This window comes from Fonsecaea pedrosoi (assembly GCF_000835455.1).
Source record: "Fonsecaea pedrosoi CBS 271.37 unplaced genomic scaffold supercont1.3, whole genome shotgun sequence".
Lineage (NCBI taxonomy): Eukaryota > Fungi > Ascomycota > Eurotiomycetes > Chaetothyriales > Herpotrichiellaceae > Fonsecaea > Fonsecaea pedrosoi.
In genome coordinates this window covers 3,200,595-3,221,446 of record NW_013550613.1, presented here as the reverse complement: position 1 = coordinate 3,221,446, position 20,852 = coordinate 3,200,595, and the positions used below count along the sequence as shown (strand labels likewise).

Genomic DNA, 20,852 nt, shown 5'->3' with positions numbered 1-20,852 from the left:
ACTTGTTAGCTACATCCTTCCCGCCTCATTGACACTCACCTGTGCAAACAAAAGCGCGATTTTGCTTGTCGCCAAAGACATGAGACTCGTCTTTCTTGAAGTAAAAGGTGCTGGCAACGAGAGAGTTTGCAATTTCAATAACCTCGCGGGACAACGGAGGCTGTCTGAGCAGCTTGTTTACCATCCCTCGAAGGTGATCCACGTCATGCTTTGCATCTAGCGGCGGTGGCTTTTGTCTGAGGTCAGGGTTGATGCGGAAATAATGGGACGCGAATTCTGTTGCCCACTGCTCGCCCACCGTGTCGCGGTAGAACTCGTGCCAGGACCATTCGGTGTCGAGGATATTGTCGATCTTATCAACCTAGAGAATCAAGGTCAGAAGAGGTATTCATCGCCGAAGAAGAATGGTGAAATGCCACTTACAAGAACGCTGAAGTAGTTTTTGATGCCTTTCATGGCCCGATAGCGCTTTCGAGAATCCCGCGGTCCTTCAGTCTGCTGCTTTCTCCTCAAATGGTCCTCTCTCGAATGGCCAGACAACTTTTCTAATCTTCGGCTCATCTCAGCGGCATTTTGACCCGTACCAAGGGAGAGAAAGATATCCGGGTGGCGCGATTCGACATCTGGCCATAGCAACCGTCGCTCTCTTTTTGCGACAATCACGGGGTTGTTGTGATTGATGGCCCCATCAAGGTATGTCCTTCCTCGCCTCACAAAAGGTTTGAAGTAGGACGGAGCTGCTGAGGTAGCCGCGGCAGCTTCCCAGACATGAAACGCTTCACTCGGGGTCCGAGCCGTCTCCAAAGTGTATCCAGGATCAGAAGTTTGCTGTCGGTTGTAGTTGGCCATGATCAAGGCTCGGTTCCCGGTGCCCGACGTAGATACCACAGCCACCTTCGTGGAGTATCTCGCAGCATTACTCTTGCCCCCGAAGAGAAGGTCGTCACCGAAGGACTCTTGCAAAACTCTGTGCAATGGGGTCGTCCTGTATTTGCTTCCGTGGTTCAAGGTCGCCAGTTTCTCAAAGATCGTGTCTGCGAATTCCCGCTCGGAGAATGCTGTTTTGCAAAGAGACCTGAATCTGCGCGTGCATTCAGAAACAGACCATTGGGCGGCGACGAGGCCGAGAGCGACAATACCACCGGTGCTAGGCGCGTCAGAATTCGTACCCGAATGGGCGCCGGCTCACTCACCTCGTTCCCACAATCAGATCGAACAGTTGCTGAATTTGAATCCCTGGCGTTGAGTGGTAGTTGTTGATACAATTCTCAATGGCAGCCAGAATCTCAAGTTCCACGATGCCACGGATTCCACCCCTTGGTCCCCAACATCAGCCTCTGACAAGAGTCTCGGGAATTTCACTTACCCGTCCAAGCACAGAATCCTCAGGCCAGCGAACTCGGGCTTTTTGGCGATTTCCCAGTTCATGGATCTCTTTCCGCCATGTAGAGGACAGCTTCCGACTAGAGTGATAAGATCATCTTGTTCCTCTCCGTGTTCTCGAATGCAAGAGTCACAGAGGATGTGGCCACACTCCAACGCATGTTCAGGCGTAGCCATCAGACATCGAAAGCAGCTCACACAACTGATGAAGTCCCGGGAAGACTTGATCTGAGACGAGAAGAACTCGGCGAGCTTCTCGTCATGTAATTTGGACACCAATTTCATGTCTGTCGAGATATGACCTTCATGGTTGCCAGACAAATCTGTTCGCGATTGTTTGTGTAGCGGATACCTTGAACGAAGCTCTTGTATAAAGGTGCTGTTCAACGCCTTCAGATTGTCTTCGATCTTCTTCAGCCAGACCTTTTCGTATGAAGAAGCCATAAGAGAAGATTTGTATGGTCCGATTTCTCTCTTACCCTTCTCGTTCTGGTGGCCCTTGTCGTGGGCGGACTTGACATTGCAGCAGTGCGGAATTCTCTTACTTGTATATTCACAAGGCATTATATCGTTGCAAAACATATGCAAGGCTGTCCGGCAGAAAGGAGCGTAGTCTTTCGGGAAGTAATCAAGCACAGGCCCTGCGAAGCTGTTATTGAGACATTTCGCCACGCCGAACAGCAGCACTTACTTACCCTGCAAGTTATTCCGGACGTAGTCCAACAGAATGCACGATGCTATCAGCGAACATAAGCCACCGAGGAGCATTTTCGGTTGGAGAAGCTCGTGACGAGTACTCTCGTGTATCGTTCTTGCCAACGTCAAAATGTGATCGCCGAAGTCGTGGGCAATGAGTTTATTACGAGTAGAAACCATTCTGAAGTCAAATGGTCGTTCAATGTCATTGGCAAAGTGCTCGAAACCCGCCTGTAGGTATTGCTGCAAGTCATCGGCGTTGGCCAGCCGGCGTTTGATGCTTTTCTCGTAGTGAGCGGTCTGACAGACGCTGACGATTTCCTCTCGGAGCTGCAAGATCTGGTTGTTGATCAAGTTGTACGTCTCGGAGCTCTTCGCGGGAATGCGAATCACGCGAACAGATCGATAGTAGCATTCAAGCAACTCGCGCGCAGACAAGCTGCGGTAATCCCCTTCGGGAGCGAAGTTCCTCGCGAGCTCTCTCAGGTCATGTTCGGTGGTCGTGATGCCTTCAACATCTCGGAAGAAGCTCTTCGTCGCGTCCTCGATCGTCCATCTCTCGTCCTTACCAGCAACCTCAACAGCGTTAAGCACGACTATCGCGCTGGGTAGGATGGGTTGATTCAGGGATTTTTCGACGCTGCGCTTTGCCCAGTCGACAAGGTACTTGTAAGTGATGTGAAGTTGGCTTGCCGCCCGTCAGTAGGCAGTCCCCTCGGCGGAGAACATACTTACTTTGGATTTCTCTGGACGAAAACAATAGCATCAGAAAAGGTATAGAGAAACCTGGGGTAAAGATTGGTGACAGCATATTCTCGAGTGCCCTTGACTGGATCGTTTGCCTTTGTCCATTCAATGGGGACAGACCTCGCAGGCATTTTCTTTCTCACTTTCCTTTGCCCTCCTGACTCTTTTGTTGCCCTTTTGGAATGTGAGGAGTCTTCCACGGCAAAAGGTACCTTTTCACCCGCGTTTAGTCCCTCACAGTCAGCGTAGAGGATCGGCATTGCGACCTCGAGATGCTCCGGATCTGCGTACAAGTGCACGCCTTCCGACGTGGCAGTCCCTTCATTGGCTCTGGAGCCCGGCACTGGGGTGTGGAAGGAAGTGCGGTCGGCTTCGGTAGATACCAAGCCGCCATGAGATACCAGGGCTTTCACAATTGTGCTTTTGCCAGCGTCTTGCCAACGTCAGAGAGCTCTCGATAGCGTATATTGAGATGACCTACAGGTGTCCCCGATGAAGGAGACAAGTTTAGGGTATCTGGCCGCCCCGCCGAGTGGCCGACTGTCCAGCATCATTTGACCGTATCGGCCAAAGTCATAAAACTCTGATTTCCTACCGTCCGAAGATTTGACGACGCCGAACCATCTTGAGTCTTGATCTTTGTCGTGTAGGGTCCTAATCTCTTGAGGATCCATTGGTGGTTCCAGAATTGAGCGTATCATCAATATCGTGGCCCTATCTTCTTTCGTATGCGCGCGGTTACCGAGATTCGTGGTTTTAGCCTTGTGGGCAGCCTGTTTTGGCCAGCAGTCGTCACAGAACGAGATGCCCGAGCAGGCTGAACAGAGCCAGACACGGACATTAGGCCGCTCACAGTCGGCACAAGCATCGCCGTTAGCCATGGTCAACGCAATGAAGAGTCGAGTCTGGTTTCCAGGCTTGACCTCAAGGACTTGCTAGAGAGGAGGAAGGTCTCTGAGAATGAGGGATACAGAAAGATATACCCTTGTTCACAAGGCGAGGGGAAGGGAGGGAGGGAGGGGGGGCTATTACAAAGTCAGGCTTCAGCCTCACTCTGAATACGGGCTGAAGGATACCATTACATTTTCAACCAATAGTGCCATGCACCGTGGTCGGCTAGTTGCAGCCACGGCCGAGTCCAGCCGTCCTCTGAATGAGGCTGACCTCTCATTGCTCAGGAAAAGGCGACCGGAAGGCAGTCGACCCAGACATGCAGACACACTAGTCGTAGCGAGATGGACGTAAAGCCTCAGCAGTCTAGGCATGTGCAGGTCTGAACCCTGCTCGCTTCAGTGTGCCGTGCGAATGTTGGGGCATACCAGGGTCTATTTGCAGGGATATTTCTGAGGCAGGGCGCATTCATGTCACCCACACAGCAGCATGTCATAGGAGCCCGGGGAAACGCTGCATGCAGGTGCGGCTGTACCATTGCCATCTTCTTGTGGTAGGCAAGTGCCTGCAAGGTTGACCGCAGTGCTTGTACCTCGTACTTTTGTTTCCAGCGAAGGACGGGCTGGGGAGAAACTAGACATTCAATCGACGAGGGGAGAGTGCGGAACGGGCCAGATCTGCCGATCGACAAGTTTAGACCTGGGGGCCCTAACTAGAGGAAGGGAGGCCTTGAGAATGTACGCGAGCAAGCTGAGCACATGGAACCAGCGATGTAACTGCGAAGGTAAACGCAAGGGTCGAGGAGCACAATTGAACAGTTGCGGGAGAAGGTGAGTGAGTGTGGCTCACAATGCGCAGAGCCGCAAACCAGTTGACCCAGTTGACTGAACCTAAAAGCGGCGTCGCCACTGTCAGCCTCGTGAGCTCCACCATTGGTTTGCCAAGAAATCAGTTGCTCCTCGCGACGAGGCTGTAAACATTGCCTGCGTAACCGGCTGGACGATGACTCTCTTACTTATGACCGGACTCATTCGAAGCCATCTCAGAAGAAGAGGTCAAAGCCAGTACTCACAAACATATATTAAATTAGGCCCCGACCAAGAATCGTCTTCGTACCACCATCACGGTTCCAATCAGCTGCATGAACATACTTGTTTCTTGGGTCAATTGGAGCCCTGCAGGGCAATGGTCCTCCTAACATCCTCGACCGTCTCGGTCATCATCTCTAGCGGGGTTGTCTGCACGTTCACATTCCTCCTGTTTCTATCGGGATATGTATTACAACAACAATCTGTGCGCTCCATACAAGAAGCCATTCGACGACCACCCGAACGAAGACCTGTGCCAACTCTGCCTCCACAGTTTCGACATGAAGAAAACGATAGCGTTCCGAGAGTGTTGGAAAGCCCCGAAGATGGCTTGCAATCTGTCGTTATCGTCGGGGCTGATCAGAACTCGGACACTGTTCAGGTGCCAGTAATCAACCAGGACCCGAATGAAGCAACGTTGGATTCCTCTCCGGAGCTGTTCAAGTCGGCTTCAAGAGATGAAACACCACTCCAGCGTCTTGCATACATGTTTGCCCTCCTCGAGCCACACCACTTGTGCTCGGCACTCCTTTTTGCGAAACAGGAACGGTCATCTTCACGGCTGTCCAAAGAACCATCCATCATACTCCTCTATCCATCCACCTGGGAGACCGAATCCTCACCCCTCTATACATCAACTTTGAGCTTCATGCGCGACGTTCAGGAACTGTACAGCCTCATCTACCACCCCGTAAGGATATACGACGCATGGGACGTTCGATCACAACTACTTGGGGAATTGCAGTGGGGTCGATGGGAGTACGATCAAGCACTGTTCTTGCGCTCGCCTGGAATGGTTCTCAATAGCCAGGCGCTGGACGCTGCATTGGCCTCTTCCGATACAAGGAAGACATGGACACCGTTGAATCCATCCTCGGGTGATGACCCAGAGCTCCTGCTTATTACTCCTGGTGGCCTTCAGAGTCCGAGGAGGGAGACAAAGAAGCTGGTTCATTCTCTGTCTGCAAACATTCCCGATACCAGCGACAATGCCGAGCACATTGGAGGATCGGATCACGAACCTGCCTATGTGCTGCTCGATAGTCGAGCTGTAAATGACGAAGAAAATGATATGCGGAACGACGAGATAAGGCGCATGTTCGCCAAAGGGACAAGCAATGTCTGTGGAGGTAGTGGGCTCTTGGAAGACAGCTTGAAATTGGCGTTGAACAGGTTGTTGTAGATAATAGGCATGAAGAGCCTTCAAACGATTGATTGAGGAAATAAAAATGCCAGACACCCTGCATGGGGAATCAAAACACTTCCATTCAAATTTCAAGTCTTCCCGTCTTTAGCTAGTGAATTTGAGTGAGTCTCCAAGTCCTCCTAAAGGTGCCTATCCTTAGGTGCCTACCAGTACCTACCTCAGGTACCTGCCCTATGTACCTATCTCAGGTGTCTACTAGTACCATACTAGCGCTAGATAAATATCGTGTATTTTATCAACCCTCCCATTGCCTACATCCATAAAAACCCGCAGAACCACGGGCTGCTCGTCCGCACCGTCACCTACCTCACGAACGCCGAGAAAGATACCTGAAGAGACAGTCGTATGCGGTTGCGGTAATTTCGGCTCAGCGTACTCGTTTGTTGGTTTCCAAATACCTAATATTACGGCCGAGCACGGATGGCCAGCTAGGCGCGCAGGGTGGCAGGCTCGCACTCCAGTGCGGCATTCCAAATAGCAACACATGCATGGCCTCTAATTATTTGGGCTTTGGCTCCGGGCACTATACAAGAGAGGGATGGTTGACAAGACGGGCTGGGCTGGGCTGACTAAGGTTCACTGGAGCTCACAATCACTTCACCACCCCGAGCGCGGTGGCTGGATGCCATTTTGATGAGTAACCAGGTGAAAGTCTCGCTTCTCCATAGGCGCTACCCGATGGATGACAGTTTCTGCAAACCACAGGCCGAGGCATCCCTGGAGCCCTTCCATAATTGGCATCGTCTATGCTTAAAAAACAACGGCCGTGGTGGCGCGGTGTCCACTCAATGCATGACGTTCTGCTCTCTAGCTGTTCGCATTCTTTGAACCATGCGGACCGGGGCAGAAGTCAACCGAATAATGACTTGGTAATGCAAGGCACAACGATGAGAAAAAACCATTGAGTGGAAAACTCGAGACCTGGTATACGAGGACTCTGTGCGAAAAGTATATCATGAGACTTCCCCTGCACCTTCGATCTACTTCTTCCTCTGCATTGCGATCCTGCAGTTCGATAACCTCACAAACAGGTCGAATACCTCTCTAACACAACACCACTTCCTACCTTTACAATGTCTACCGCCAAATCCGCCTCCTCCTTGATACCGCGTGACCCTGCGAAGGTCATGGTCATAAGAGATGTCACTCCTAATATCACGACCCTCAGTGTACCTTTCCTGCGGTTTGGGCATATCAAGATTGGCGGCCGGGGTACTTTGGTCAAGCTACAGACGGGCAACGTGGCCGTCTTTTCACCCGTTGCGCTCACCCCGGACGTCAAGGCCAAAGTCACGTCAATGGGTCCTATCAAATACATCGTCGCGCCGGACATCGAGCATCACATCTTCATCTCTACATGGGCCAAAGAATACCCCGAAGCGGAAGTGATCGGGATGGAAGGGCTGCCAGAGAAGAGAGAGGGCGATCCGGCCACCAAAGGCACAAAATTTGCACACGTTTTCTCGGCAAAGAACAAGCTTGACATGCACATCACTCCCGAATTCGACACCGAGTTCTCCTACGAATACTTTGACTCCCACACCAACAAGGAGCTGGTCTTTCTCCACAAGCCCAGCAGGACCATGATCGAGGCCGATCTGCTCTTCAACCTGCCGGCCACCGAACAATATTCCAAGGCCGGAGTTGCCGCGGGATCCGGAATCTTGACGAAGCTCTTTGCAGGCATAATGAACACCAAGGGCGAGATGACCTGGCAGAAGCGCTTTCTCTGGTACGCCGCCGCCGGCAAGGATAGGAAGGGCTTTGCCGAGTCGGCCAAGAGAATCAAGCAGTGGGATTACGACCGAGTCATTCCCTGTCACGGAGACGTTATCGAGTCTGGCGGCAAGGCCATTGTCGACAGAGCCACCGCGTGGTTCACCGAGGGCAAGCATTGATGAGGTAGCGACGGTGTAAGGTGTATCATGATGGGGCAATTTCGGTGGTGGGAGGGCGAGTTGTTTTTTCGTATTCACCTGCTTTTGCAGCTCAGAGATACCATTATAGCCTTGTTCGTCCGCTTGAAGTTGACAATGCAAAACATTAACTGAATGATTGGTGTATAGTCTGACTAATTGACTACCTGATATATCATGCTTCATGCCTGTGCTATGAGAGTGTGTCCGGCCCTCGGGACGTACACACAAAGAAAATAAAATCGACGAGCAACAGTTTCGCCCTCTAGATGAAGACGTGGTGGTGTAGGGGGTTTGTGATACCTTGTCGCTAGACAAACCGCTATAGAAAGTGAAATCCACCACAGCCACCACCACTGCTCCCTTGTGTGCAGCTAACACTCGATCTTTTAATCGCTCAGTCAGTCCGCCGCAGAGTACCATGTGAGCACTCCATGCAGAGGCTTAACTAGTTCCACAATATCATCTCCCATACCCTCTGCTGCACCTACCCAAGAGATACTTGCTCGGACTCAGTAGTACAGCGATTTCTGCCACCAGCGACAGCGGTCGTTGTCGTTGGGATCAGTAATCACGTTCAAGCCTGTCACATTCAGGTCGAGGATGTGACCCGCCTCCGATGTCATCTGGTGAGAGAAATATGCAGGCATGGTAGTGGCCCCCGCGGCATCGTTCTCGCGATTTGGGTTCCCAGTCAGGGCGAACCGGGTCAAGACCCGCTGCATGAATAGGGCGATGGTGGCGTTCACACTCGGGCCAGCCGTCGAGGGGTTGTAGTACGTATAAGCGACGTCTTGGCCGTGGTAAGCGGGCGGGACACTGAAGCGGTAGCCGTAGCCCGACGACTTGACTTTGCTGAGGGCTCCCGCGGTTTGGAGGAAGAAGGTATTGCAAGTGAAGGCGCTTTCCTGCAGCGTGAGCTCGGCACGCTCGTAGAACGAGCTGTAGGGATAGCTCCCGTTGAAGACAGGAGGGTAGAGGGTCTGGGAAACGTAGTCTGCGACCGGGGCTTGAATGCCTGGGAACGTGCTGGTGATGCTGGACAGGAAGATGGAGTTGTTGGTACTGGCTGGATCGGTGAAGTACAGCGTTTCGTGCGCGTTGAAGCCCGTCAACAGCTCCACCGATGTGTCGTAGTTCCCTTGCGTCAGCAAATTGCCTGGCAGGCCCGGCACGAAATCTCCGTCGACCGCAGGGGCAAATGTAAACGTTCCGTACGGTGAGGTGGCGACGAGCTCTACATTGGCGGCAGAGAGTGTCGCGAAGGGAAGTTCGCGTGCTTCTTGAATTGTCGACACGTTGAGGAGCCCCAGATACCTCTGCAGCAGATGGTCCTGCTCCCAGTGGCTGGGGAATGGCTCGAACCCGGGTGACTGTAGGATCACCCTCTGGAAAGGTGCTGGCCCTTTCAAACCGCCATATGCTGTGATCTGGTGCATAATGGAACCTGCTCCAGCTGATTGTCCGAATACAGTAACCTGCTTCGGGTCGCCTCCGAACAGGTGGATGTACTGTTGCACCCACTCGAGAGCCATGCGCTGATCAAGCAGGCCAGCATTGGCGGTTCCATTGGACTGAATGTTGGGCCCGGACAGAAAACCAAAGGCACCACCCTGGAATCTGCATCAGATGCGTTGAACAAACGTACAAGAACGAAAGCGTACCCTGTAATTGAATGTGACATAGACAACGCCATTGCCACTCACGTCTTCTTCCCGACTTCTCTGGATGAGCCCAGCAGGATTTCCGTCTTCGTATTTTTTACTGAAAGTAAAACCACCTCCGTACACCCAAACCATCACCGGCGCTCCTTTATTATGCTCCTTGCTGGCATTGGCGAATATCTTTCTCGGGACTATGACATCGACGAACAGGCAGTCCTCTTGTTCTGTAGGGTCGGGTTTGGGAATGAGGCTAGCATCGCAGGCATCGGTGGAGTTGATGGAGCCACCGAGCAGAGCCAGCCCACAGAGGTACCAAACAGGGTATGCTTGAGGGCAGGTACCTCCGGAGCTGCCATCCTGCAGAGTTCTGTTTACTAGAGGAGGCTGGGGCGCCGTGAAGCGAAGACTACCCGTCGGAGGCCGAGCGTATCGGATATTGGAGAAGTTATAAACGTCCAAGGTATCCTGCAATGGGTCAGTCGTCTCGTGTTGCGGATGTGCAGGGCATCTTGGCCCACATTGTATCCTATTGCTTGATGTAGTCCATAACCAAGGTCGACGACAGGCAACTTGAGGCCTTGGGCAAGACCCCTGGAGGCAACAATGGATGCCAAAAGTACTGAGAGAAGCATATTATCGACAAACTCAATTGAATCTGAGTTGTCAGCTTGCCTGTGTCTCTCGACTGAGCAATAGCAATCAGTGGTCTTTCGCTGGGCGACATCGTTGATGTCAAAGGGCTGCCGTCTATTTGTAAGAAGCAGAGATTCCTCTCTGGAGACGGACAACGGAATCAAACTCGACAAGTGGATTTCGAGAAGCACATCGTCCTGAGACCAACTGGCGTGCAGCAAGACACAACTGAACACCTCGACTTACTCGTCGCTAGCAACAACGATAGCTATACACAACAAAGGTGACAAATGAGAAAGTCCAGTCCAGGACGGGTTAGCTTTGCGGCGTAGCCAATTAACAGCTGCAGATGGAGACGCTGTAACTGCACGCATCTCAAGATGGTCAACTACTCGGTTCAAATTGGTCCAAGTGGGAAGCTAGATCATTGGTTTTCAGGAGGACGACTTCGGCGTCAGGCATCCGACACAGACCCTCATCAGTCAAGACGATTCAAGGGAGGCCATTCCTGTACATTAGCTTCGTTCAAGGGCAGGCACTTTCGGCCTGGCAATCATCATACGCCCACAGCTCGCTGTGAGAAAATGGGGTTGTGTCCCGCTCGTTGTACATAGCCTGGCTCATTGAAAGCGCCAGTCCAATGCCTAGGTTGGCCCCAATCTGCCTTAGGCGATCCGATATCCACATCCTTCGTGCTGGGCTTGTCGTAGGCAACATTCCAGCCATGAAGAGCGGCCAGATGAGGAGTTCGCCACCAGGGATTGAGGCTGTAACTATTCCTTTCAAGTGGTCAATGGAATCAGGAAACGAGTCATCCGGAATTGGTCTCAGATGGTAGTCGACGCTGAGGCAAATCTCAGTGCTCATCTGGCGCAATAGGTTGATGGTTGGGCATAATTCCTTGTCGTCCGTTATGGCCGTGATGGAAGTGGGAGTTGCGGTGGATAATAGCATTTCGTGAACCAGGATGCGCGCACCACGATAATTGTTCCAAAGTGAGGCGACATATAGATCGGGATAGGCGTCAAAAGGCATGCCTTCAAAATGACTGCGCGAGAAACAGCCCTCACAACGGCAGGCAGGACGAGGTCTGGGTAGCCAGGACGTAGGGAGCTGATTCCGCCAGCTTTGAAGCATCAAGTCGATTGGCAAAAGCAGAGAAGAGATGTCCCCTGTTCCTCGAGTCTTGGGTGCTTTATTAAAGGCCCGGACAGATGCAAGCGTCTCAACTATTTCCGAAAGCCGGTTGGCGAGGTAAACAACCTCGTAATCTTCACCAATACTGGCGTATTCTAGCCAAGCTGACCACTTCTTCAAGGAAAAGGGCACTGGTTGCTGTAGTTGATAGGCGGAGAGGACTATGAGGCGTCGAATCTGCAGGAAGATCTGAACGCTAGATCTGTCGTCAAACTGACCCGGACCACGGAAATCAATTACTGCCGCTGCGCCAAGCATATGCTGACTCCATGTCTTCATGGCTCGTGTCCCTTTGAGGGCAATAGTCTGTCGTTCACGGGGTACTGATTAGGTCTAATCATCCACACTTTGGGGGCGACTCACCTCATAGACGGCTAGCAGCATGATGCTGGCAAGAACCTCATTTGACTTTCTCTCGGCTAGATTTCCAAGTGCATGCCTACATCTCAGGATACCCAGCCCGCACAATCGGTAGCTTTCCAGTGTCCAGTGGGGGACGTTGCCCGCATTGGCATAACTGGCGAGCGCGGCCGCATGGACGATCGGAACCAGAGGTCCATCTGGTCGACTCCGAGCATACAGGGACGGGAGATATTGGAATGACCCAGGTTGAAATTTCCCGCAAGGTGTTGGAGGTTGGTGTACATACTGGGAGAAAAAGAACGACACTGCTCGGGTCACGACGTCCATGTCCAGCTGATAGGGTAACGTGTCTGGGTTTCGGTCGTTCGATTGGGAAGAACATTGCCTGGAGCTTCGATCTGAGAAAGACGGGCAGGAATGGATGGATCGGCACCCCTGATACTTGTGGGTGACACCCTTGGTTTCATCGCGAAGAAAGATGTCGATATCAGGACGATAACCAGGGCAAGGCCAGTCAGCTCTGACGCATTGGGTGCATGCCGGTCTTCTTTGATCACACTGACAAAAGTGTTATGCACGTATCTGACTGTTTGACGGGGTTGGTGGAGTTGGAATCAAGCCTTTTCTTACCTTGATCTTCCTCTTCCGGCAGTTGGTGCATGCTTTGCTGGGATGTCCACTGTTCACCATTGTCTGGGGTCAAGTATTTCAGAAGTTGATCAATCAGATTTGGATACACATCCGACTGTGACTGCTGAAGAATCCTCATGTTCGACTAGACGGTAAAGACGACGCTCTTCCCTTGGGAACAACGAGATAAATCAAGAGCGGCTTTTGAGCCGAGCGACTCGAGCGCACAGAGCTAAGTCGTTGTGGTCCAGCAGTACCCGGCACCTCATTCGACGAGAGTATTGGAGGTCTCATGCACGAGTAGCTATGCTATGGGGGCGGAGTTCCAGGGATGGACAAGCGAGCCCTCGGTTCTGGTGTTGTCCTTGCAGGTGACTTACGGACGTAAGCATTTCTCGTTGAGCAGAAAGTTATAAACCACTTGGATATCTGTAGGTCTCCCGTACTCAGAGAGACCAAGAGTGGTTGTCTGATTTTACTCAAACTGAGTTGTCGCATATTGATCCTGTGGGCTTCCTAGGCGTCCTAGTGGGGTTGGTCAAGGGTTGGTAAAGGCTTATTACATAGTACGAGGTAGAGCGATGCAGGAACGGCAGGAACGCGTCCTCGCGGCGTGGCAAGCGCGAATTGGAGAGCCTGAGGGCTACAGACCTTCTCCTCACCGCTAATTCACCACTCTTGCCACTGATATCGCTGCCGACAAAATTCATGGGAATTGTCTCTTGCCAGCCGCAGACACTCTTCTGCTCGTCTCTGTGCCTTTTGCCTCTCTAGTACTGGACCCGGTGGTCACCCCCACACTCTTTTATCTTCACCAAGTTCAGCATCCACAGATACTAAGACATGAGTGCGCTTCCGTCACCCAAAGAACGCTTCGACTACGCATGCAAACATGCGGCTGTGCTCCGGGCTCTTCTCTCTCACCCAGCTATGCATCTCACGCCTGAAGGCCTTCCTGATCGCGTCAAAACCCCCCCAACTCTCTTCTTTGTGACCGACTTTGGACTAAGAACCTACAATGACTACCTTCTTCCCATCCTTCCTCCCGATGCCGAGAAAACATCACAATCTCTGGCCCTCCAGGCTGTGGATGAAGTGAAAGAGAGCCCAGAGTTGATGAGTGATGATATGTATCCACGCATGGAAGTGGGCGGTTTTAGACAAAAATGGGTCGACGCGCAGGGACGCACAATGATGTTCAAGTCCTGCATTCTGAACACAGCCAGGCACCAATTTTTCGGTGGGTCCTTTGACTTTGGGGACGAGGTCAATGAGAAGGCGAGGGCATTAGCGTGAACAAGTAGGAGATGTGGCTATTGAACAAGGCACGCATGGATCGAGACAAGTATTTGTTTCGCTCACGCGATTGAGATCCTGGAATTCAGATCGGGTCGATCAGCAACCGGGATACGGCAGCTCGCGTGGACTCGGCCACACTTCTGTGATCAAGAGGATAGTGGACTCCCCAGCGATACACAATGGCTATGCAGAACCGCTACGGGCGGGCAAGTGAGCGAGGCTGAGAATGTCAGCCTCGCCTTGGCGTCTGGGTTGACTTTAAACTTGACGTCACAGGAACCTTGTGATGGACTTGATTTCCGGTCTGCAGCTTCTCGCTTACCAGTTTCTGCCTCCAAAACTCTCAGCCTTTCCCATCGTTGTCGCTAGCGTTTTGACTACATTCCCTGCTCTACTTGTCTGCTCCCCCTCATGGGGTTGGTGGATTGGTGAGGCTCAAGCATTCTGCCTGGTTTCGGTAGCATGTTTTCCTATCCAGATTCCCCCTATGACGTCGTGCCATGTTTCTGCAACTCGTTTCTTTGTCACGCGCCCCTTGCCTGTCAATCTCTCATGGCCAACCAGGGTCCAGTAGGACAACACCACTGGTTGGCGTGGCACAAAATCAAGGCAACGCGTGGCCAGGGTTCTCCTGAGCAAGGAATTTAGAAGACCAAGGTGAGGACAGAACGGTGATGTTGGTGGCTGGCAAACAGAGAATCCCCTGTGTCGCCTTGTTAACGCCCTAGTGTCACGGCCTCGCTCTTCATTCTTAAGTCACTGCTTCACCCTCTGCTCCGATCATTGACAGCTAAAGTTCTCCCCATCGACCTTGTTCGTTTTGCTGGCGACAGCACCCGTTCGTCTGCAACGTCCTTTCTATTCTCTCTTCAGGAAAGTCTCTCACCAATCGACCAATCTTCAAAATGCCTGTCATCTCCCGAATTGTATCTATGGGCCTGCGTGTCTGTGAGCTCGCTTTCGCGGGTGTAAGTGCAACTCTGATCGAACTCACTTTTTTTTAGCGTTTCTGATCTTGTGCGCAGGTCGTTGCAGGCATCGTCGGCTCCTACCTAGATGACTACCGCCACGGGAACGGTTGGCCCCTCGCGCGATTCATCTACATTGAGATTGTGGCCGGAATCTCCCTCCTCCTCGGTCTACTCTGGTTGCTCCCGTTCGCCGGCGGCTTCTTCCACTGTACGTTTCAAAGACCGCAATGTAGTGCCAAGGGAATATATGCTGACTCCCTGAAACAGGGCCCATGGATATCATCCTGTCCTTTGCCTGGTTCGCCTCTTTTGGGCTTCTCGTCGAATGGGCCAATGGGACCGGCTGTGATGGAGACACCTTTGACTGGAATCAAATCAGTTTTCATGGGTTCTGTGGTCGCTATCGAGCTGCCGAGGCCTTCTCTTTCTTGTCTGCGATTTTCTGGATCCTGAGCGCCTTGGTTGGCCTCTGGTTTGTCCATCGCGAGAGGCGCAAGACCGTCGCGGCTGCCCCCGTCGCTCAAGGACCGTAAGGTTGACCACCAGATCTGAGAAGGATCAGTGTGTGCTTACCAAAGCTTGCCAGATACGCACGTCGACGCTGGTACCGGCGCAGTCGCGTCTAGATGAAGTGGCTGGTCATCAAGGTGAAATACAGGATCCATCGGGCAACATTCGGATCTTGGTGTCATGCGGAACTAGCTGACGAAATCACGAACAATTTTTGTCCCTTATGTCTCAATGATACCCCCTCATGCAGATTCTGAAGCGCTTGATCCAGGGATGAAGTTCTGCCTGGCAGTTAGTTGGTGGTAATGGTGATCGGAGTGGCGACTTGACGGATGACAATTGATTTTATACTCAGCCATTCTCAAATCATCTCTTGCTGGTTCTCTCCAACTCTTGTTCATGCACTCATCAGGTACTGAAGTTTCTCTTCGCTCCCCGTCAAACGCACTCAATGACAGTTCAAAGGTCCGAGTGATGGCGCCACCGACCGTGAACGTCATGTTTGTAATCACGCCTCGCCTCTTCTCCTTGAATCTTCTCACTTTCTGGCTTCGTTCTTCTTGTCTTTACCTTTGAGCGTTTCCCGCCTCTTGCATTCTTTCCTGTACCATTACACTCTTCAGGATCCTTGTCATCTGGCGCTCAAATTGCCGGAGTCCCGATGCCCGTGTCACACGGAAATTCTTTGACTTCCGATCATCACGTCAGTGATATCGTTTTAACAAGCCACGGAATCATCTGGAGACAGTGCCCCTTTTCTCGCCGTCCCAGCAGAAATACGGATCAAGGTCTATGGCTTCGTCTTCGACCAGATCGAGATCAAGGTCCAAGAGAGGTGGGAGATAGCGATAGGCAGTTGGAGAAAAACCGCCTCAATCTTGAAGGTAACGAGCTCTCTGGCGCTGCTTTGAGTTAGCAAAAAGATCAAAACAGAAGCTCAACCACTGCGAACAAACGCCCTGCCATCTACACGGGCTTCACCCACCCAATCGAAATTCCTTCATTCAACAAGGGGTCGGAGAAGTGGATCCAACGGATTACTTACATCGAAACTTTTCAATTGAGTGGCTGGATCCTCAGGTCGGCCGTTCTATCCGGCACTAAAGCTTGTCGAGTTTGGGTTCTAGGACGATGGTGTCTTTGCAGATGTCAAACGGCCAAGTGCTGACGCCTGAACCAAGCTATACCTTAGATGACTTCGATGGTATCTCAGCATTAGCCAAGACCGACATCCTTGGTGCAGCATTGGGTAAATGCCAACGACTCAGACAGTTGGACGGGGATAAGACCAGGTCATTCGTCAAGCGAACCAATATTACTTTCAAGATTGACTGTGGTATCGCCTTACCACAGTGCACTCCCCCAAGGGGCTCTATAGAGAGTCATCCTGGATGTTTTACTGTCGTCGCATATGGGGTAAGTTATCTTGTCTGACCTCTCCCGTCCATGTCTGGTAGATTCTCTCCTATTTGCCGGGAAGTCATCTGGAACGGAAGCGGCATTGCCTTGACAGAAATTCGAGATCTCAGAGGGGCCAAGAAATGCGGACAGGCTGATGAAACCCGGAGTGATGTGCAGGGATATTCTAATGTGGGCAGTGTGGGTTGGTGATCACAAGGGCTGCCAAAAGGAGGTAAGAGGGTTGAAGATGTAGGACAATTTTTCGCACGATGATACGTCTTGTTCTTGTCCCTCTGGGGAAGGGTGACGTAGTCTTTTGAGTAAAGAAGGCTGATCAGTCTTCACAGGCTGAGGGCCATCGGTTCAATAACCCGTGGGATGCACAGTGCAGATTCCGCCGAGCAAACCAAGATGATCTCCGCCCTTGGCATCCACCCGGCATCTTGGCAAGGCGTTCCCGCTGTTACATTCTTACCCACCTGGGCGACTTCCTTTCCTCCACCGCTGTTCAACCTCCCATGCTCAGTGTTGGTCCAACTTTGACAGTGACTGCCAGGCCTTTTCAGAGTCACTGCTTCATCTCCTCCTTCAAGCGACTCGAGATTCTCTGGTGTTAAATCATCTCTAGCAGCGGGTTTCCATTCAATATTCGCTTCCAAAGGCCGCACTCACCCTCAGCTCTCTAAACGATATCTCTACCCCAGAACCCAAGAATATGCTTGCTTCTGTCTGGGGCACCAAGCACTGTAAGGTTATTGAGACTCGCCTCTGGGCAATGCCAAATGACATCTGCCAAATTCAGCCCGCAGTTCTTGTTCTTGATGAGGTGGAGTTTTCTCCGCTGCCAAGGGCTTTGGTTACAAGTGGGGAGGGCGGTCCACAAGGCTTCCACCAGAGATTCTGCCTTCCAGAAGCACCATCACGTCGATTGAACTGGGCCTATCGCACGCCATCTTCCGGGGTTCTTGAAACGCAAAACTCTCTGCGATGTTTGAGACGATGTCACCCGCACTCCATTGTGCGTTTCTCCGAACTTGATCAGCGCGCGGGGTTTTTGCGGAATGATAGACGGTCGACGTATATGAAAAGGCTGGGACCCAGTGTCCCCCCTTTATGAAAATCTCTAGCCCCGTCGAATTTCTCAGTTACTTTCCTTCACATTGGCTGGCCGGTAACTCATGAACATGTCCGACACCAAGGCTACAGACAGCTTCGACAACAGGCGCAGTACGGACCATGAGAAGTCTTCAGGTCCGGAGCGCCGGCGCTCGTCCATCGCGGATTTGAACAGGAACAAGAACTTGGACGCAAAGTACGCCGCGCTCGCCTTGGTTCTTGGATCTTTTGGCTAAACATTCAACAGGATCTCCAACCCTCTTGCTGATATTCCCCAAGAAGAGTTGTTGGCCAATGTGAGGAACCTCCAATACTCTGTACCAGCCGCAAACTGACGCGGTAGTCTACAGGTTGAAGAATTTGCAAACCGTGCCGGCATGACCTCCGAGGTCGAGCTGATAAAGAAAGGTGCTTTGGTCGCCCAGAACCCAGGCCAATTTGAGAGTCTCTCCTTCCTCACTGAGGATGAGAAGGATGCCCTCCGCATAGAGGTTTCACGCAAATGGAAACATCCAATGAAGCTATACATGACCGTCATAGTCTGTTCCATCGGTGCCGCAGTCCAAGGCTGGGATCAGACCGGAACCAACGGTGCCAATTTGTCGTTCCCGGAAGCCTTTGGTCTGGATACACCAGAAGGACAGCCGGGCTACGAAAGAGATTTCTGGATCATTGGACTTGTCAATTCGGCGCCCTACATCGGCAGCGCTTTCCTGGGCTGCTGGCTCTCTGATCCCTGTAACTATTACTTTGGTCGTCGAGGTACCATCTTCACATCGGCCATCTTTCTGATTGCAACGCCCATTGGTGGAGCGTTCTGCCAGACGTGGGAACAGTTGCTTGCCACACGTGTCCTCATGGGCATCGGTATGGGTTTGAAGGGCGCCACTACACCCGTGTTCGCTGCCGAGAACTCCCCTGCCGCAATTCGAGGGTGAGTATTGGCGTCCCGAGATTGACGCCGTCACGAGAATCCCTTATGCTCGCATCACACATGGCTGACGTTCTTATCGCAGTGCCCTTGTTATGACATGGCAATTTTGGACGGCTTTCGGGATTTTCCTAGGGACTGCCTTCAACCTAGCTGTGTGGAAAGCTGGTGACATTGGCTGGCGTCTTCAGCTCGGTTCCGCCTTTATACCTGCCATTCCCCTGGCTATTTTGGTCTTTCTCTGCCCGTAAGTCTATGCCTCACAGCTGTGTTACTGTTTTCGTTGGATCTCTTTTGCACCATGTCACCAGTTGAAGCCTCCGAGATCTGCACCTTGATGACACCAATCTAACGCTTTGCTTCAAAACAGTGAGAGCCCGAGATGGTATATCAAGCACGACAAAATAGCCAAAGCATATCAATCTCTCCTCAAACTCAGAAACCATCCTCTCCTCGCCGCTAGGGACTTGTACTATATCAGTACTCAGATCGATATCGAACACGACATCGTGGGCGATTCTACCTATATCTCACGATTTATGCAGCTGTTTACCATGCCTCGCGTCCGTCGCGCCACTCTGGCTTCCTTCACAGTCATGATCGCACAACAGATGTGTGGCATCAACATCATGGCCTTTTACTCGTCGACCATCTTTCGGGAGGGTGGAGCGTCCGACTTCGAGGCGCTACTGGGTTCCTTTGGCTTCGGCGCCGTCAATTTCCTCTTTGCCATTCCCGCTTTCCTCACGATTGACACGTTCGGTCGACGTGCCTTGTTGCTGTTCACGTTCCCGAACATGGCCTGGACACTCCTCGCCGGGGGGTTTGCATTCTACATTCCCAAATCGAGCAGTGCCCACTTGGGTGTCATTGCACTGTTTGTGTACCTTTTCGCCGCCTTCTACTCGCCGGGTGAAGGTCCTGTACCATTCACGTACTCGGCCGAGGTCTTCCCGCTGTCTCACCGCGAGGTTGGCATGGGCTGGGCGGTTGCGACGTGCCTCTTCTGGGCCGCAGTACTGGGCTTGACCTTTCCCAAGATTCTCGCAGCATTCACTCCGACAGGTGCCTTTGGCTTCTTTGCCGGCCTGAACATCTTGGCCCTGATCATGATCTTCTTCTGGGTTCCTGAAACCAAGGTAAGCTCCGGCAATATCACCGTTCACCTCAATCTGTGCGTCTGGCTAACATCAGTAACTTTTCCCCCGCAGCAACGTACACTCGAAGAACTAGACTACATCTTCGCAGTCCCGACCCGCAGGTTCATGTCATACCAGACCGGTACCTGGCTTCCGTGGTTCATCAAGCGCTACATCTTCTGGCAGAAGTCGGCCGAGCTGAAGCCGCTGTACACCCTCGACCGCGGCATTGTCAGGGATATTAGCGAGCAGCGACGCGAGATGCATGAACACGAGGAGGCGGAGAGACGCGCGAGTGTCACGCGAGAAGAGATCAAGACGGTGTGAGTCGTCAAGGCAAGAATGGGTAAGGTACCGCCGCGGGGCAGCGGAGATGGTCCCTGCGAAGTGTTAGCGAAAGAGAAGGAGAGTGATGGCGATCTTCATAAACATACATGAACCATATAACTTGGATTGACGCTGGCAGCAATTTGTTGAGGATCTGTTGTGGTTTCTAAGACAATGGTAGCAGTGGTGCATGGGAGCCAAAGCAATTGCTGTCAATTTAGAATGAATGACGAACCATTATATATGCCCCGAACCGTGCTTCATCCATTGATTACTGCTTTCTGATGATTGCAGTTTCACAAAGAATGATTAAGGTTACCACGTTAATTACCAGATTAGGTTTCTCGAATCGACCCAAGTCAATAATTATTGTTTATTATTACCCCGCGAAACGCTTTGCCGTGTCTGAAACATTTCCTCGCGCCCTCTCAAATCCCCAAACTGCTGTTCGTTGCTCTTACGCTCGCACAGGCGCCAATATAATCTCTCCCTGTCTCATGTCTCGACTTTTCTTCCTCGAGTCAACATGCCTCCGAAGCGCACAATTGGCGGTGCGCATAGATCTGCAGCACGTACGTTTCCCCATCTCCTCTTGACCTCCTCAGGTAGCCGCCATTGATAACATTTCAAAGAAACCAGACAATCCGCAGGCGCCAAGAGGAGCAGAAGGGTCGCCGCCTCCCAGCAAGGCCTCCCTGATATGAGCAGCACGCACACCTGATGGACCAATTTTCGATCCCTCT

At 52.0% G+C, this 20,852-nt stretch overlaps 8 protein-coding genes across 8 annotated transcripts; 5 read left to right on the top strand and 3 right to left on the bottom strand.

Annotated features, from left to right (window-relative positions):
- Nucleotides 1-25: 25 nt before the first annotated feature.
- Z517_05095 (uncharacterized protein) lies at nt 26-3,707 on the bottom strand (the record flags this gene model as incomplete). The annotated part of the gene is made up of 7 exons (XM_013430422.1): nt 26-361; nt 424-1,147; nt 1,194-1,316; nt 1,367-2,024; nt 2,079-2,767; nt 2,815-3,259; nt 3,308-3,707. The coding sequence occupies 7 exons, from the start codon at nt 3,705-3,707 to the stop codon at nt 26-28; spliced, it is 3,375 nt and encodes a 1,124-aa protein (XP_013285876.1).
- Nucleotides 3,708-4,902: 1,195 nt separating this feature from the next.
- Z517_05094 (uncharacterized protein) lies at nt 4,903-5,988 on the top strand (the record flags this gene model as incomplete). Its single annotated transcript, XM_013430421.1, has 1 exon — nt 4,903-5,988. The coding sequence occupies one exon, from the start codon at nt 4,903-4,905 to the stop codon at nt 5,986-5,988; it is 1,086 nt and encodes a 361-aa protein (XP_013285875.1).
- Nucleotides 5,989-7,085: 1,097 nt separating this feature from the next.
- Z517_05093 (uncharacterized protein) lies at nt 7,086-7,910 on the top strand (the record flags this gene model as incomplete). Its single annotated transcript, XM_013430420.1, has 1 exon — nt 7,086-7,910. One exon carries the CDS (start codon nt 7,086-7,088, stop codon nt 7,908-7,910), a length of 825 nt encoding a protein of 274 aa, XP_013285874.1.
- A 530-nt stretch (nt 7,911-8,440) lies between these two features.
- Z517_05092 (uncharacterized protein) lies at nt 8,441-10,224 on the bottom strand (the record flags this gene model as incomplete). Its single annotated transcript, XM_013430419.1, has 3 exons — nt 8,441-9,541; nt 9,593-10,057; nt 10,111-10,224. 3 exons carry the CDS (start codon nt 10,222-10,224, stop codon nt 8,441-8,443), a joined length of 1,680 nt encoding a protein of 559 aa, XP_013285873.1.
- Nucleotides 10,225-10,750: 526 nt separating this feature from the next.
- Z517_05091 (uncharacterized protein) lies at nt 10,751-12,554 on the bottom strand (the record flags this gene model as incomplete). The annotated part of the gene is made up of 4 exons (XM_013430418.1): nt 10,751-11,728; nt 11,786-12,118; nt 12,166-12,371; nt 12,416-12,554. 4 exons carry the CDS (start codon nt 12,552-12,554, stop codon nt 10,751-10,753), a joined length of 1,656 nt encoding a protein of 551 aa, XP_013285872.1.
- A 704-nt stretch (nt 12,555-13,258) lies between these two features.
- On the top strand, nt 13,259-13,711 carry Z517_05090 (uncharacterized protein; the record flags this gene model as incomplete). Its single annotated transcript, XM_013430417.1, has 1 exon — nt 13,259-13,711. The coding sequence occupies one exon, from the start codon at nt 13,259-13,261 to the stop codon at nt 13,709-13,711; it is 453 nt and encodes a 150-aa protein (XP_013285871.1).
- Nucleotides 13,712-14,619: 908 nt separating this feature from the next.
- Nucleotides 14,620-15,218, top strand: Z517_05089 (uncharacterized protein; the record flags this gene model as incomplete). The annotated part of the gene is made up of 3 exons (XM_013430416.1): nt 14,620-14,682; nt 14,740-14,893; nt 14,953-15,218. 3 exons carry the CDS (start codon nt 14,620-14,622, stop codon nt 15,216-15,218), a joined length of 483 nt encoding a protein of 160 aa, XP_013285870.1.
- Nucleotides 15,219-17,780: 2,562 nt separating this feature from the next.
- Nucleotides 17,781-20,109, top strand: Z517_05088 (uncharacterized protein; the record flags this gene model as incomplete). Its single annotated transcript, XM_013430415.1, has 6 exons — nt 17,781-17,908; nt 17,960-18,008; nt 18,063-18,646; nt 18,729-18,890; nt 19,014-19,782; nt 19,855-20,109. 6 exons carry the CDS (start codon nt 17,781-17,783, stop codon nt 20,107-20,109), a joined length of 1,947 nt encoding a protein of 648 aa, XP_013285869.1.
- Nucleotides 20,110-20,852: the final 743 nt, after the last annotated feature.